At 41.2% G+C, this 15,104-nt stretch overlaps 1 protein-coding gene across 1 annotated transcript; it reads right to left on the bottom strand.

Moving 5' to 3' along the window:
• Positions 1–2,470: 2,470 nt before the first annotated feature.
• Positions 2,471–9,337, bottom strand: LOC112848272 (C-type lectin domain family 4 member K-like). Its single transcript, XM_025911843.1, has 4 exons — positions 8,978–9,337; positions 3,170–3,514; positions 2,919–3,013; positions 2,471–2,594 (listed from the first exon to the last, which is right to left on the bottom strand). The coding sequence occupies exons 1-4, from the start codon at positions 9,222–9,224 to the stop codon at positions 2,499–2,501; spliced, it is 783 nt and encodes a 260-aa protein (XP_025767628.1). The 5' UTR covers positions 9,225–9,337; the 3' UTR covers positions 2,471–2,498.
• Between the last annotated feature and the right edge of the window lie 5,767 nt (positions 9,338–15,104).

The raw sequence follows: 15,104 nt of genomic DNA, 5'->3' as shown, positions 1-15,104 counted from the left end.
TTTTTGTGTGTGTGTGTTTTAAGCGTTTTCTAAGGACAGCGCGAAAACAGTAAAGAAAGGGGGAAAAAAAGCCTCCTCTTTCCTATCGGTGGAAAAATGCACCATGTCGACCAATTAAAAAAAAATTCAACACGTGGGATTTGGTTGTTTAGGAAGAGGGGAGAGTTTTGGGAGTGACCGTTACGGCAGCGAGACAAGGCGAGCGAGTGAGAGAGAGCGAGAGAGTTTTTAGATGTGGGAGATTTGTGACATTTAGCATGGAGCAGTGTTGCCAACTTAGCGACTTTGTCGCTATATTTAGCGAGTTTTCAGACCCCCTTAGCGACTTTTTTTCTAAAAAGCGACTAGCGACAAATCTGGCGACTTTTTCTGGTGTTATTGGAGACTTATTTATGACGACTTTTTGACGTGAAGGGCGTATCGCCCTTACTCTCAACAAGCAGCGGTGCTGCCATGGGCACCTCGCCCGTGCCAAAGCGCTCACAAGATCTGAAACCTGCTGTTCACAAACGCTGTCCATCTAATCTGACTGAGCTGGAGCTGTTTTGCAAAGAAGAATGGGCAAAGATTTTAGTCTCTAGATGTGCAAAGCTGGTAGAGACATACCCTAAAAGACTGGCAGCTGTAATTGCAGCAAAAGGTGGTTCTACAAAGTATTGACTCAGGGGGCTGAATAATTACGCACACCCCACTTTTCAGTTATTTATTTGTAAAAAATGTTTGGAATCATGTATGATTTTCGTTCCTCTTCTCACGTGTACACCACTTTGTATTGGTCTTTCACATGGAATTCCAATAAAATTGATTCATGTTTGTGGCTGTAATGTGACAAAATGTGGAAAAGTTCAAGGGGGCCGAATACTTTTGCAAGCCACTGTACTTAGTGTGTTGTCTTGTGTAGTTGTTCTGTTGTGTAGTCGTTGTTTTGTTTTGTGTGTCAGTGAGGGCACTAATGAATGTCACAAAGGCACATTTGCAACGTAAACACTGTCACTAAGTAGAAAACCAGCGGAGTGATACACCTCCTGTTGTCAGGCCTGCAGGTTTATCCCTGTGCTGTTCTCCTGTCTTTTGGTGGACAAACTTTTTTTTTTTTACTGGCACACATCATTTGTCGGGCATCTTATTGCGACACCTGATTTTTCTCTCATTTTAGTTTTAGTAATATTTTTAAATGGTTGTACAAAATGAAAAAAACGGCAGGTGTATTGGCTGCATTTTTAGATAAATAGTTGTATATGTTTACAAAATGTACAATTTATATTTGCATTTCAAGTTATAAAAATTTACTCAACATGTCTGTGGTTTTTTTACAGTAAAAAAAATACTACTAGGATTTTAAGTTCTTTGTTTGATTTCAGATCAGTAATAATAATGCAGTATGTCAGTGAAAAAAACAACTAAATTCAGTTGAGCTGAAAAGAATGATATCAAACAAGGCAAGGGGAAAAAAATAAAATGAAACAATTTGAGGGTGAAATACAAACGTAAACTCAAAAGGAGTCAAAAATGGCCGGTTGTATTTCAGAACTCAGTGGGTTAATCCAACAAATCATGAAAAATTAGGTTTAAATTTTTGTTCATGACAGTGCAGATTTCTGACATTTTGTGTAATTTAAGCTGTAACAATGTGATTGTTTTCTAACAAAAAACAGTGTGAAACTTAAGTTAGACTTGTGTTTGTAAATGAACCGCCCCATGTTGTGTAGCTTTCTGGATTTTATACTTATTGGGCTACATATTTATTTATTATATAGGCTATACAGTACATAGTATCAAAACTCACATGTTTTATGTAACTAAAGTGTGTAATTATGTGGGCTACAGACAATAATTAAGTTATAGACTATAACGTGTATACTTACTGCATTTGAATCATTTTAACCATATGTAACCACCTGCATATGTGTTTGAAAAAAAAGGCTTTGATTTTGCCACCCCATTTGATTTCTTGGCCACCCTCATGCCACCCTAAGAAAATTTCTCTAGATCCACCCCTGTGTGTATGCATGTATGTGCGAGCATCTGTATGTGTGTGTGTGTGTGTGTGTGTGTGTGTGTAGGTGCACGTGAGTGTGTGTGTTTGTGTTTAGGGGTGCATTTGTGTGACCTCCTGCTCACCAAAGGGGTCATAACGGCAGGAAGTTTACTAACCAAGAAAACAGAACCCTCACATAGGATGTGTCCCATAATAAAACACTATAGCCTCCCCCACCATTCAACAGGCTGGGGGTCAGATACAAAGGAATGTCTTTGATCATACAGTTTGAACCAAGACTTACAAATTTAAGTAACACAATGACAACATTGAACAATTTGACTCCAACAACAAGGTTCACAACTTACTGCTATTTATTAAATGAATGCATAAAGAAAGTGGAAATTATTATTAAAAACTGTCTAATTACAATGCTCACATTGCTCTATGCTAATCTTTCAAATACATTTATTATCCATATTAATCTATCCCCCTGATTCTTGTCTTTTCATCCACTTCTTCAAGGCTCCTTGGTAAAAACTCTTCCATCAGATTTTTTTCTCCACTTTAGATGAAAAACAGCAGTCGTGTTATAACTCCTTAGCTTCTGGCTCATCTATTAGACAAAAAAAACCCCTTATATTTACATTTAATATGTAAATATGGCGCGATATGGCAACCTCGCTTCTGTCAGTCTGCCCCAGGGCAGCTGTGGCTACAGCTGTAGCTTGCCTCCACCAGTGTGTGAATGTGAGCATGAATGAATAATGTCATTGTAAAGCGCTTTGGGTGCCTTGAAAAGCGCTATATGAATTCAATGCATTATTATTATTATTATTGTTATTATTATTTATATTGGCAAAGCCATGAAGGTCGTCATGCAATGTATGATATACTAATAATGAACTGCTCTTCATTAACAAAGATCTGTTTGACTTACTTGCTCCAAGATGTCTGCTTGCACCGAAGGGTTATTTAGATCCAACATTGAGTCCTGTGGGCTGATCCTCAGTTTAATGAAACTCAGCTTGTTCCCTAATATAAACACATGTAGACAGAGTTAGTCTGAATCATATTTACAAGACTTTCCTTCATTTTACACATTTCTGTCACTAAGAAAAATGACGATAGATTTTCGTTATTTGAAATATAAATGTTATATTTAATGTTCTACTAAAGAGTTTCACTCACTGCAGTCACAGACGAATGGATGTGTTTCTGTACATGCCCTGTCTCCCCATTTACCAGAGTTCTCCTTCAACATAGCAACACAGTTTTGGGTGCCACCAGTCCAGACAGTCTCGGCTGGGTTCCAGTATCTAAATGAGGAGTCAGTCTGGTCTGACCACTCCCAGGGGTCTCTGAAGAGGCCAACATACACTCCATAGCCACTGGCTACTTCCTGGACTATCTGGTACTCACCATCATTCCTTAGACTGGTCAGGTCTGTGTAGTGTGTTCTGCAGTAATCCCGAGCAGCAGTCCAAACCATGCCTTGTGTGTTAAGGATGTACTGATCTGCACCTTGTTTTGTTGCTGCAAAGTAAAGTAAAATTAGCTTCATTGACTTTATATGGAAGAAATATAGTATCATCAGAATCCAACTATTTTTAGACATCGAATTTATAACACTGAATTTTTATCCTCCAAATTTCCCTGCAAAAATATTCACCTGCAAAAATTCACCTGCAAAAAATTCAACTGCAAAAATTCACCTGCAAAAATTCACCTGCAAAAAATTCACCTGCAAAAATTCACCTGCAAAAATTCACCTGCAAATATTCACCTGAAAAAAATTCACCTGCAGAAAATTCACCGTCAAATATTCACCAGCAAAAAATTCACCTGCAAAAATTCACCTGCAAAAATTCTTCCATAACTTTACATTTCTACAAAACAGTTAAAACATTTGTATGTAGCATTGGTCCTCAGGTTTCAGCCAAGAGTGTGCAGTGTGTCCTGTAGTATTCCCTAGAATCAAGGCAAGACAGTTTTTCATGTACTGGCAAGGTACAGAACTACAGCTTATATTGATAAAAATAATTATTTTTAAATAATAATTATTAAAAATAATTAAGGATAATTAAGCTTTGACAATAAAAAAAATTGTTTGGAGGTCTCCTCTTGTTTAAAGGGAGTTTTTCCTTCCAACTTTTGCCAAGTGTTTTCTCATAGTGAGTCATCTGTATGTTGGGCTTTTCTCTGTGCTATTGTTGGGTCTTTACCATACAATATGAATGCCTTAAGTTGACTCTAGGTGTTATGTAGTGCTATATAGGCAAAGTTGATTATTAGATAAGATAACTCTTTATTGGATAAAGTGCTTTAAAAACAGCAAGTGCAGACCAAATTGCTTAACATTTAGGACAGAATAAAAATACAAAAATTAAATCAAATAAAACACAAAAATAAATAAATAAATAATAATATCATTATTATTATTAACATACATATATATATATATAAAAAAAAAAAAAACACCCAGCGCGCCCCTGCGGGCGGTTTATCCTTCAAGCTCGGGTCCTCTACCAGAGGCCTGGGAGCTTGAGGGTCCTGCGCAGTATCTTAGCTGTTCCCAGGACTGCGCTCTTCTGGACAGAGATCTCCGATGTTGTTCCCGGGATCTGCTGGAGCCACTCGCCTAGCTTGGGAGTCACCGCACCTAGTGCTCCGATTACCACGGGGACCACCGTCACCTTCACCCTCCACATCCTCTCGAGCTCTTCTCTGAGCCCTTGGTATTTCTCCAGCTTCTCGTGTTCCTTCTTCCTGATATTGCTGTCATTCGGAACTGCTACATCGATCACTACAGCCGTCTTCTTCTGTTTGTCTACCACCACTATGTCCGGTTGGTTAGCCACCACCATTTTGTCCGTCTGCATCTGGAAGTCCCACAGGATCTTAGCTCGGTCATTCTCCACCACCCTTGGGGGCATCTCCCATTTTGACCTCGGGACTTCCAGGTTATACTCGGCACAGATGTTCCTGTACACTATGCCGGCCACTTGGTTATGGCGCTCCATGTATGCCTTGCCTGCTAGCATTTTGCACCCTGCTGTTATGTGCTGGATTGTCTCTGGGGCATCTTTACACAGCCTGCACCTGGGGTCTTGCCTGGTGTGATAGACCCCAGCCTCTATGGATCTTGTACTCAGAGCTTGTTCTTGTGCTGCCATGATTAGTGCCTCTGTGCTGTCTTTCAGTCCAGCTTTGTCCAGCCACTGGTAGGATTTCTGTATATCAGCCACCTCCTCTATCTGCCGGTGGTACATACCGTGCAGGGGCCTGTCCTTCCATGATGGTTCCTCGCCTTCCTCCTCTTTCTTGGGTTTCTGCTGCCTGAGGTATTCACTGAGCACGCTGTCAGTTGGGGCCATCTTCGTGATGTATTCGTGGATGTTTCTTGTCTCATCCTGGACTGTGGTGCTGACACTCACCAGTCCCCGGCCCCCTTCCTTCCGCTTAGCGTACAACCTCAGGGTGCTAGACTTGGGGTGAAACCCTCCATGCATGGTAAGGAGCTTTCTTGTCTTGATGTCAGTGGCTTCTATCTCCTCCTTTGGCCAGCCTATTACCCCAGCAGGGTACCTGATCACGGGCAGGGCGTAGGTGTTGATGGCCCGGATCTTGTTCTTACCGTTCAGCTGACTCCTCAGGACTTGCCTGACCCTCTGCAGGTACTTGGTGGTTGCAGCTTTCCTAGCGGCCTCTTCATCGTTCCCATTCGCCTGTGGGATCCCCAGGTACTTGTAACTGTCCTCTATGTCTGCAATGTTGCCTTCTGGTAGTTCAATCCCCTCAGTTCTGACTACCTTCCCTCTCTTTGTTACCATCCGACTACACTTCTCCAGCCCGAATGACATTCCAATGTCATTGCTGTATAGCCTGGTAGTGTGTATCAGTGAATCGATGTCTCGTTCACTCTTGGCATACAGCTTGATGTCATCCATGTACAGGAGGTGGCTGACAACCGCTCCGTTCCGTAGTCGGTATCCGTAGCCAGTCTTGTTAATGATCTCACTGAGGGGGTTCAGGCCTATGCAGAACAGCAGTGGGGACAGAGCATCTCCTTGGTAGATCCCGCACTTGATGGTGACTTGTGCTATGGGCTTGGAGTTGGCCTCTAGTGTTGTGTGCCACATTCCCATTGAGTTCCTGATGAAGGCTCTTAGGGTCCTGTTGATCTTGTACAATTCTAGGCATTCCAGTATCCAGCTGTGGGGCATTGAGTCATAGGCCTTCTTGTAATCAATCCAGGCTGTGCACAGGTTGGTCAGTCTGGTCTTGCAGTCTCGGCTGACTGTTCTGTCTACCAGTAGCTGGTGTTTTGCACCTCTGGTATTCTTGCCAATCCCTTTCTGTGCCCCGCTCATGTATTGACCCATGTGCCTGTTCATCTTAGCCGATATGATGCCTGACAGGAGCTTCCATGTAGTACTGAGGCAGGTTATTGGTCGGTAGTTGGATGGGACCGGTCCCTTCTTGGGGTCCTTGGGGATCAGGACCGTCCGACCTTCGGTTAGCCATTCCGGGTGTCTCTCGTTAACTAGCAGCTGGTTCATTTGTGCTGCCAGACGCTCGTGGAGTGCAGTCAGCTTCTTCAGCCAGTAGGCGTGAACCATGTCGGGCCCTGGTGCTGTCCAACTCTTCATACTGGAGACCCTTTCTTGGATGTCTGCCACTGTGATGGTTACTGGACCCTGTTCAGGGAGGTCGCTATGGTCTGCCCTCAGATCCACTAGCCACTGAGCATTGCCGTTATGGGTTGCGTCCTTCTCCCATATGCTCTTCCAGTATTGCTCCGTCTCCAGCCTTGGTGGTGCTGTTCTGTTATTGTTCCCTTGCCACTGAGAGTACACCTTTGCTGGTTCTGCGGAGAACAGCTGGTTTATTCTCCTGCCTTCTATCTCTCTGGTGTACCTCCTCAAGCGGCTGGCCAAGGCTGTGAGTCTTTGCTTGGCAGTTTCCAAGGCCTCAGGTATGGACAGCTTGCTGTATTTCTTATGCACCTTCTTTGTCGCGCCTTTCTGCAACTCCGTTAGTTGGCTAACCTCCCTTCGTGCTACTTTGATCTTGCCCTCTAGCCTCCTTCTCCATGGAGGGTACTGCCCCTTGTGGCTGTTCAACTTGTAGCCAAGCATCTCACTGATCACTGCTGCCGTAGTGTAGATCAGCTTGTTAGTGTCGGTAATCGTGGTTGTAGGTATCATCCGTAGTGCTGCATTAACATCATCTAGCAGACCTTCTGAGGGTACTTCACGTAATCTTGGTAACCGGCTAGGGGGGGTCCAGGTTTCAAGCTTGGCCATGATCCTATCTTTCAGGTCAGTTCCTCTCGCACTCAACGATCCTTCTCCTATCGCACTTGGGGCTATGTACCCAATCTCGGGTGGGGGTGATGATATCTCCCCCCTGACCTGGCGTCCTGACTCCTCCTTGCCGTAGCATTTATGTTGTACCTCGTCAATCTCTAGCTGTGAGAGCAGTCCCTTCTTTCGAATGTTGGAACACTGAGCTACTAGTTGTTTCGCCGTCATTGTGGATGTTGGGTATCGAAGAATCCATAGGTCCCTCATCCTATTCATGTAACCCCTTCCGCCAGGGTTACTTGCGTAGTAGCATTCCAACAACGCCCTGTTTTCGTCTCTTGCCCACCGATGCCTTCTTGTTCCAGTAGCCCACTTGTCGTCAGGGTGCCCTGGTTCCTCAACACCTGACGCGGACCTTGTTGATCCGGGCGACGTCCGAGCCGGCATGCCTTCATATTTATCTGTCTCGCTCATGTCTGCGGTAGGCTCACTTTAGCATAGGGGGTCTAGCCTTAGGACCCTTACTGGATACAGACGCCCCAGGCAGGAATCGAACTTGCGATCTTCTGCTCCAAAGGCGTGTAGTTTAACCACTACGCTATCCAGCTGCTATATACACACATATATACATATACATATATATATATATATACACACATACATATCAAGGCTGATAAAAAGCACAATTAGAAGACCCGCCTGACCAAAAACCATAACCGCTGTCTTCGTATAATTACAATGAAGGAAGTTTAGCGCCATCCAGAGTGTTTCTTCATCAAGGCACTTAATTTAAAGCTCATTTGTGCTTTGTAAAATCTACATATATAAACTATGTATACATAAACCAAAAGCCATTGAAGAGTGGCTTTAAAGAAAACAGTTCTCAGTTCACCATTTTCCATTTCCAGGGCTTTTGTGATGCCCTGCCCTTTTTTTATGCCTTTACCATTACCTTAAAAAAAGAATTATGTCATATCATTTGGTCCAAATGTTCCTGTTTCTCATCACGATCGTGGCTCAAGAGTTGGGAGTTCGCCTTGCAATCGGAAGGTTGCCGGTTCGAGCCCCAGCTTGGACAGTCTCGGTCGTTGTGTCCTTGGGCAAGACACTTCACCCGTTGCCTACTGGTGGTGGTCAGAGGGCCCGGTGGCGCCAGTGTCCGGCAGCCTCGCCTCTGTCAGTGCGCCCCAGGGTGGCTGTGGCTACAATGTAGCTTGCCATCACCAGTGTGTAAATGGGTGGATGACTGGATATGTAAAGCGCTTTGGGGTCCTTAGGGACTAGTAAAGCGCTATACAAATACAGGCCATTTACCATTTACCATCACTATAATTCTGATATTTTCCTTTAAAATAAAATGGAAATTTTAATGACCGAAAACTGTCATTATTGACGAATGATGGTCTCCAAGGTCAGATTCATGATCAAATTGTTCTGGTCACTGATCAATGGTCACGAGCACTACTCGAATACTGGTTTTACGAATGAGACTTAGGCCCCCTCCTCAGTTAAGTGATTAAAGAAGTCGCTTGGATGAGTGATGCAATGTTTCACCCACCCTAAAAGCTACACCCAGATGAATAGAATCAACTTTCTGAATGAATGAACCACAAAACAGTTGCATACATCCAATGTGTCTAATGAGTGTTTGTATGTTTGTATCATACCAGCATGAAAAAGAATGACTCACCATCAAAGCAAATGGAATACCGTTGGTAGTCACAGGAAACACTATTCAGCATCCCGTCTTTGAAAATTGCGCAGTTGTAATCATTTACTGAGCTCCACAACAAATAATTTCTTTCTCCCTCTTTGTAGAACTCGTCACCTGCCAGAGACCAGTGCCACCTGAGGGTCGTGCCCTTTGAAAGCCCAATCCACACAGCATCATCATATTTATCTCCGACAGCTTCGAGGACAATTTCCATCTCTCTCATGTCATTAATGGTGGCCAGGTCGAAACATTGCTCCCTGCAGATGCTCTGTGCTTCAGACCAGGTCTTTGGTGTTTGAAAGAAGACAAACTGGGGCTGGAGGCCATGGGAAAATTGAAAAGACAGGCCTGTGGAATAAAAATCATCCACAAATTAAATACTTGATGGGGCCACTGCTTTCTGTAAGTAGATCTTAGAGAATCACAAAAAATGATATGTCCACATTTTATTATTTACTTAGAATGTAATTAAAAATGCAATTAAAAATGTTCACTATAAGATTTTTCAAAATTTTAACAGCACATGCACGAGTTAAAATGAAATCTAGGACAAAAATCTAGTCTATATATTTTTACAGAACAATTACAGCTGAAGTATAATTAATTAAATTACAAAACAAAATATAAGGTTCAAAGTAATATTTTAAACATAAGAACAAAAGGACAAAATAGGACAATTATGAGCTTTGAAAGTGCTTGACAATCACATAATTCCTGGCAAAGATGAAATACTGTTTCCATTTAAGTTAGTACCGTAATTAAAATATATATTGAAAAACAATTTCTCAATTAGAGAATGTGATTATAGATATCTTTCTACTATTTTACAGCTTAAAATGTGCATGTCCAGGTATGTCCAGCTGAAGAGAGAAAAAAGATCAACTTTTTGACAATTAGCAACACTGACCTGACAGGAGCAGAATTAGATGCATGATCTTTGCTGTAGCTGTCATTCTTTGGAAAATATTGGAGAGCTGGAGAGCCCTCAGTGTCTGTCCAGGCTGGATTTTCCAGAGCAAAATCACATATGGTCTCTTACTACATTTTTAAACATGAACTGATTGCCATACGTGGTCATGCAAATGTTTCCCACCCAGAATGCAAAACAGCACTGATCTTTGTTTACTGGAGTTAGTCACGGCATTATAAGGAAAAACACTTTATAGTAAATCTGTTCTAAAACGGTCGTGTTGTAATCCTTTAGCTTTTATAATTATATTTCCAAACATTAAAGACAAAATTACTTCTTATTTGTAGAGTTCCATCATTTTCTGCTGCCAAGGTGTAGAATCCATCTGTTAGTGGATAGGATATACTATGGAGCAAGTGAGCATTTTGTCCTTTAAGTTGCTACCAGCAGGAGCACAATACATTACATTTACATTACTTGGATGGTATGATGGTGTGTATGTATGTGTCGCGTATTTGGTGAACACCTGCCGCCAATTTCACTTAAACTGTTTTCTTTTTTTTTCCAAACAAGTTCTGCATGAAAAACAGCTTTAGCTTTGCAATTATATTTCCAAACATTAGAGAGCAAATTATTTCTTATTTGTAGAATTCCATCATTTTCTGCTGCCAGGGTGGAGTCTTTGTCATAGATGGAAATTCTGTGCAAATTACTTTCTGGAAATGTACTGAAGTAAAACATATCAGGTTGCGGGTTTGTTGATCATGTGTTTACTTTACTATTTTCTCAGTTAAAAATGTTATGAATACGATTGTACACCAGAAAGATCGTAATTCTGTAAATAATTGTAATTTCTCTGTAGGAAATTGTGATTCGCAAATGGTAACCATTCAACTAAAAACAAAAAAATACTATATCAATTCAAAACGATCATTTTTAAAATGAAATGATTTTATCGAATTATGTATCCTTTAATTATGTTGTCATATCTTGCTTCTGCATGGACTCTCATGCTCACTGTCTAATGAAATTAGGACTTTTAGGGCTTTTCCCCCTCATTTGTTTGTTTCTACAGACAGAGGTGCCACCCTCTGCTGGCATCATGAGGAAAAATGCAGGATTAAAGAACTTAGAAGTGCAGAACCCCAACTTGAACTGAAACTGTTTGCAGCGGCAAGACTGAGAATCAACACCTCCAAGTCTGAGGCCATGGTCCTCAGTGGGCAATGGGTGGAGTACCTACTCCAGGTCAGAGGCGAGTTGCTGCTCCAAGTTGAGGAGTTTAAGTATCTTGGGGTCTTCTTCACAAGTGAGGGGAGCGGGAGGTCGACAGACAGATTTGTGCTGCGGCTGCAGTGAAGCGCTGTACCAGTGAAAAGAGAGCTGATTTTAAGAGTGAAGCTCTGGCTTTACTGATCAATCTACGTCCCTACCCTCACCTATGGTCATGAGTTCAGGGTAGTGACCAAAAAAACCAGATCATGAATACATGAGACAGAAATAAGCTTTCTCCAAAAGGGGGCTGGCCTCTCCCTTAGACATAGGGTGAGGATTAGTGATGCGCGAATCATGAACGAATCGTTCAATACTCGAGAATCACTTTACTGACTCATGAATCATGATTCACAAGCGCAACTGACTCACTGACTCATCCCTGTTGCTGTTAGCAAACTAATTTCATTAGTAGAAATATATCTAGCTTATAATTCAAATTGTGAAGAAAAACACAACATCCAGTATCTTAACAAAAACATTTCTGCTCTGAACTGGAAGAAAAAACCCTAAGTAGAAGCTCACATCAAGACAATAGCTCCTCGGTTCACAGTAGCATCGCTCTGCTAACATGCTAACAGCACATTTGAGCTACTCACCCCCTCCCTTCCTGCGCTGAATCGTAGGGGAAGCAAATCACTCAGGACTCACTAACCTCCTCCCTCCTGTGCTGAATCATAGAGCGAGCGAATCACTCATGACTCGCTAACCCCCTCCCTCCTGTGCTGAATCATAGAGCGAGCGAATCACTCATGACTCGCTAACCCCCTCCCTCCTGTGCTGAATCATAGAGTGAGCGAATCACTCATGACTCGCTCACCCCCTCCCTCCTGTGCTGAATCATAGAGCGAGCGAATCACTCATGACTCGCTCACCCCCTCCCTCCTGTGCTGAATCATAGAGCAAACGAATCACTCACTCACTCACTCACCCCCTCCCTCCTGGCTCGCAGCTTCTTCTTCTTCTTCTTCTTGGTTGGAAACCAATGTTAAGGCGCACTACCGCCCCCTGGCTCACAGCGCCAGTGGACATTTAGATGAGAAAATATATATTTGACACATGTAAGGAAAATACTAATAAAATAAAAATAAACAAAAGAAATGTTCCCTTTAGAAATTCTTTTGCTCTTTTTTGCTATATAAAATAGTTGTTTTCTTTAAGAATCACTCATCTTAGCAGTAGGATTTACATTAAAAGAGAAACAAATTAAGTTTGAGTGAAAATGTACATTTTTTGCACTCTCTGGTCAACTGACTCAGTGACTCAAATGACTCAAAAAACCCGATTCACTTTGGTGAGTGACTCATTAAAACTCGATTCAGTAAAAAGAATCAAATTTACCATCCCTAGTGAGGATTGTGGAGTACTCCTCCACATCGAAAGGAGCCAGTTGAGGAGGTTTGGGCATCTGATAAGGATGCCTCCTGGGCACCTCCTGGGTGAAGTGTTCCGGGCAGACCCAGGACATGATAGAGAGATTATATCTCTCGGCTGGCCTGGGAACGCCTTGGTGTTCCCCCACACAAACTAGAGGAGGTGGATAGGGATGTCTGGGCTTCTGACCCAGCCCAGGATGAGAGGAAGAAATGGATGGCTGGAAGGAAGGAGCTAAGTTAATTCATTCAGCTTTTACATTCAGTTTTTGGTTGAGTGGTAATGCTGACTTTGTAAAAGTGTAAGGCTTTATGAAAATGGTTTCAAAAACAATTTAAAATGCAATCTCTGAAATAACATAGTTTCTCACAAAAAACAAAACAATACAAAAAAATAGAAACCAAATACAAGCCACATAATATAGGGTCTGTGTCGATCTGACAAAACGGAATAAGTCTGTTAAAAGAGAGCGCTACATCTTGTGTAGTTAGTGTGTAGTGTAGTCGATAGTTTTGTGTGTGTGTCAGAACAATGAGGCGACTGCTGAATGTCACAGTTGCTGACACAAAACCACCAAGGCCAGACTGCAGTGTAAACGCTGGCTCTAGGTGGAAAATGGGAGGCATGATAAACCTTATGCTTTCAGGCCTGCAGGTATCAGGCTTGTGACGTGCTCCTCTGTCTTATAGTGGACAGAAATAATGTTTTGGAGTGGCACAAATAATTTGTATGGCATTGTATTTGATGCAAAACACCTGATTGTTCTGTAAATAGTTTGAAATTGTTAGAAAACAAAAACACCTTGGCTGCATTTTTAGGTAAATAGCTGCATATAACTTTGTCCTTTGCAAAACTTGTGCATAGTTTTTAAAAATGTACAATTTATATTTGTATTTCAAGTTAAGAAAATGATTTGTTAAAGATGTTCGGTTGTTACACTAAAAAATATAACTATTTTTCTACTTGGATTTTATGTTTTTAGTCTGATTTTAGAGTTAAGTTAGAGTTAGAGTTTACAGTATGTCAAAATGAAAAAAATAACTGTAAGTTCAGACATGTGAGGTTGTGCTGAGAAGAATGATACCAAACAAGGCAAGATAAACAGTTTTTAAAGATGAAATGCAGAGGTAAAATCGAAAGTTGTCAAAAATAGCCAATTATACCCTGGACCCCAGAGGCTTAAACATTTTTTTAAAGTAACACAATAGTTATTTTTCCTAGTAATTAGTTACTTTTAAAATATTGTAACTCAGTTATTAACTCAGTTACTCTTTTGAAGCAGTAACTAGTAACTAGATTTTCAAACGAACTTTCTGAGCCATTTTAACATTGGAGTCTATGGAGGAGTTGGAGGGAGGAGGCTGTGCATTGGTGACATTTATGAAAGAACCATAACACCTATTACAATAGTAAAGACATTGGATGAAAGAGGACAGCGATGGCTACGTTTTGAGCGTAAAATCATACCTGTAGAGCAAACGCCGCGGACACAGCAGCAGTTTTAAAAAAGATTTTAAGATTAATTTTTTTGCTCCTCTCACTCTAGCAGTTGACCTGTCTCACTCTAGCGGCAACATTCCGTCCCATACACACCCATTATAAACTCTGAAATGGCTGAAAAAACATCATGAAACTTAAACTGAAACTGAAGAAAAAGTATAATAGATATTGAAAAGATAAATACAAGTTGAATAGTTGAATGTCTTGTCTTCGTTTTAAAGTTTGAATGGTGGCTCTATGTCAACGTATGTGGAAGTAGTAAGAGTTTAAAAATGAGTAAGTTAAATGAGGATTTGAAGGGTCTCCCCATTGAAATACATGGGAAATTTTTGATGAAAAAAGTTGAATAATTTTAAAAATATAAATGTTAAAAATGAGAAAAGTAGAAGCAGTCATGTCCTAAAGAAGAGGAATCTAACGGTGTTTGAATGGTTTTTCTAAGTTGAGCGGTTTTGAAGGAGTTAGATGCCAAAAAACGTACGGAATAGATAAAAATAAAGACTAGAAAGTGCATTTTCTGAAGAAACTGCAGTGTGAATGCTTGAATCTGAATATATGCGCTGAAATGAATTAATTGCTGAATTTTAAGTTAAAAATGTTGAATGAGATAAAAAATACAGAAATTTGCACCTGAAAACAAAAAAGCTGAACTGCTAAAAGCTGACATCCACAGAGAAGAAGTTGGAAAAGAGCTGAAAATGTTCTAAATGTAAATTAGAAAAACCTAAAAAATGAAAAAAAGACTATTTAGAGTCAGAAAACATCTGAATGAATATTAAAAGTTCATAATCTTTGAATCACTGAATGACTAAAATGTGATCCCTCCACTTGGATCCACACAGTTGTAAAGATTTCAATCTCTGAGCTTTTAAAGACACGCTGTTGGATAGAGAACAACAATAGCTATGATTTGAGGGTAAAATGATGGCTGTAGAGCAAACACTGTGGACACAGCAGCAGTTGAAAGAGAAGTGTTTAAGATGAATCTTGGCACAGTGAGAGACAGAGCTCGTTAGGCAGGCAGGTGTGAGCCTGGTTGCTATAGTG

Source organism: Oreochromis niloticus, linkage group LG11, assembly GCF_001858045.2.
Source record: "Oreochromis niloticus isolate F11D_XX linkage group LG11, O_niloticus_UMD_NMBU, whole genome shotgun sequence".
In the NCBI taxonomy this organism is placed as follows: domain Eukaryota; kingdom Metazoa; phylum Chordata; class Actinopteri; order Cichliformes; family Cichlidae; genus Oreochromis; species Oreochromis niloticus.
This window is presented reverse-complemented; position numbering and strand designations above follow the sequence as displayed.

What these genes read in the sequence shown, in the direction of transcription:
- LOC112848272 (XM_025911843.1), bottom strand. Translation starts at nt 9,224, where the DNA reads ATGAGAGAGATGGAAATTGTCCTCGAAGCTGTCGGAGATAAATATGAT. An exon ending in GTATTCCATTTGCTTTGATG is followed by an intron (nt 3,515 to 8,977) that starts GTGAGTCATTCT and finishes TTTACTTTGCAG; the next exon opens with CAACAAAACAAGGTGCAGAT. An exon ending in TCCATTCGTCTGTGACTGCA is followed by an intron (nt 3,014 to 3,169) that starts GTGAGTGAAACT and finishes TGTTTATATTAG; the next exon opens with GGAACAAGCTGAGTTTCATT.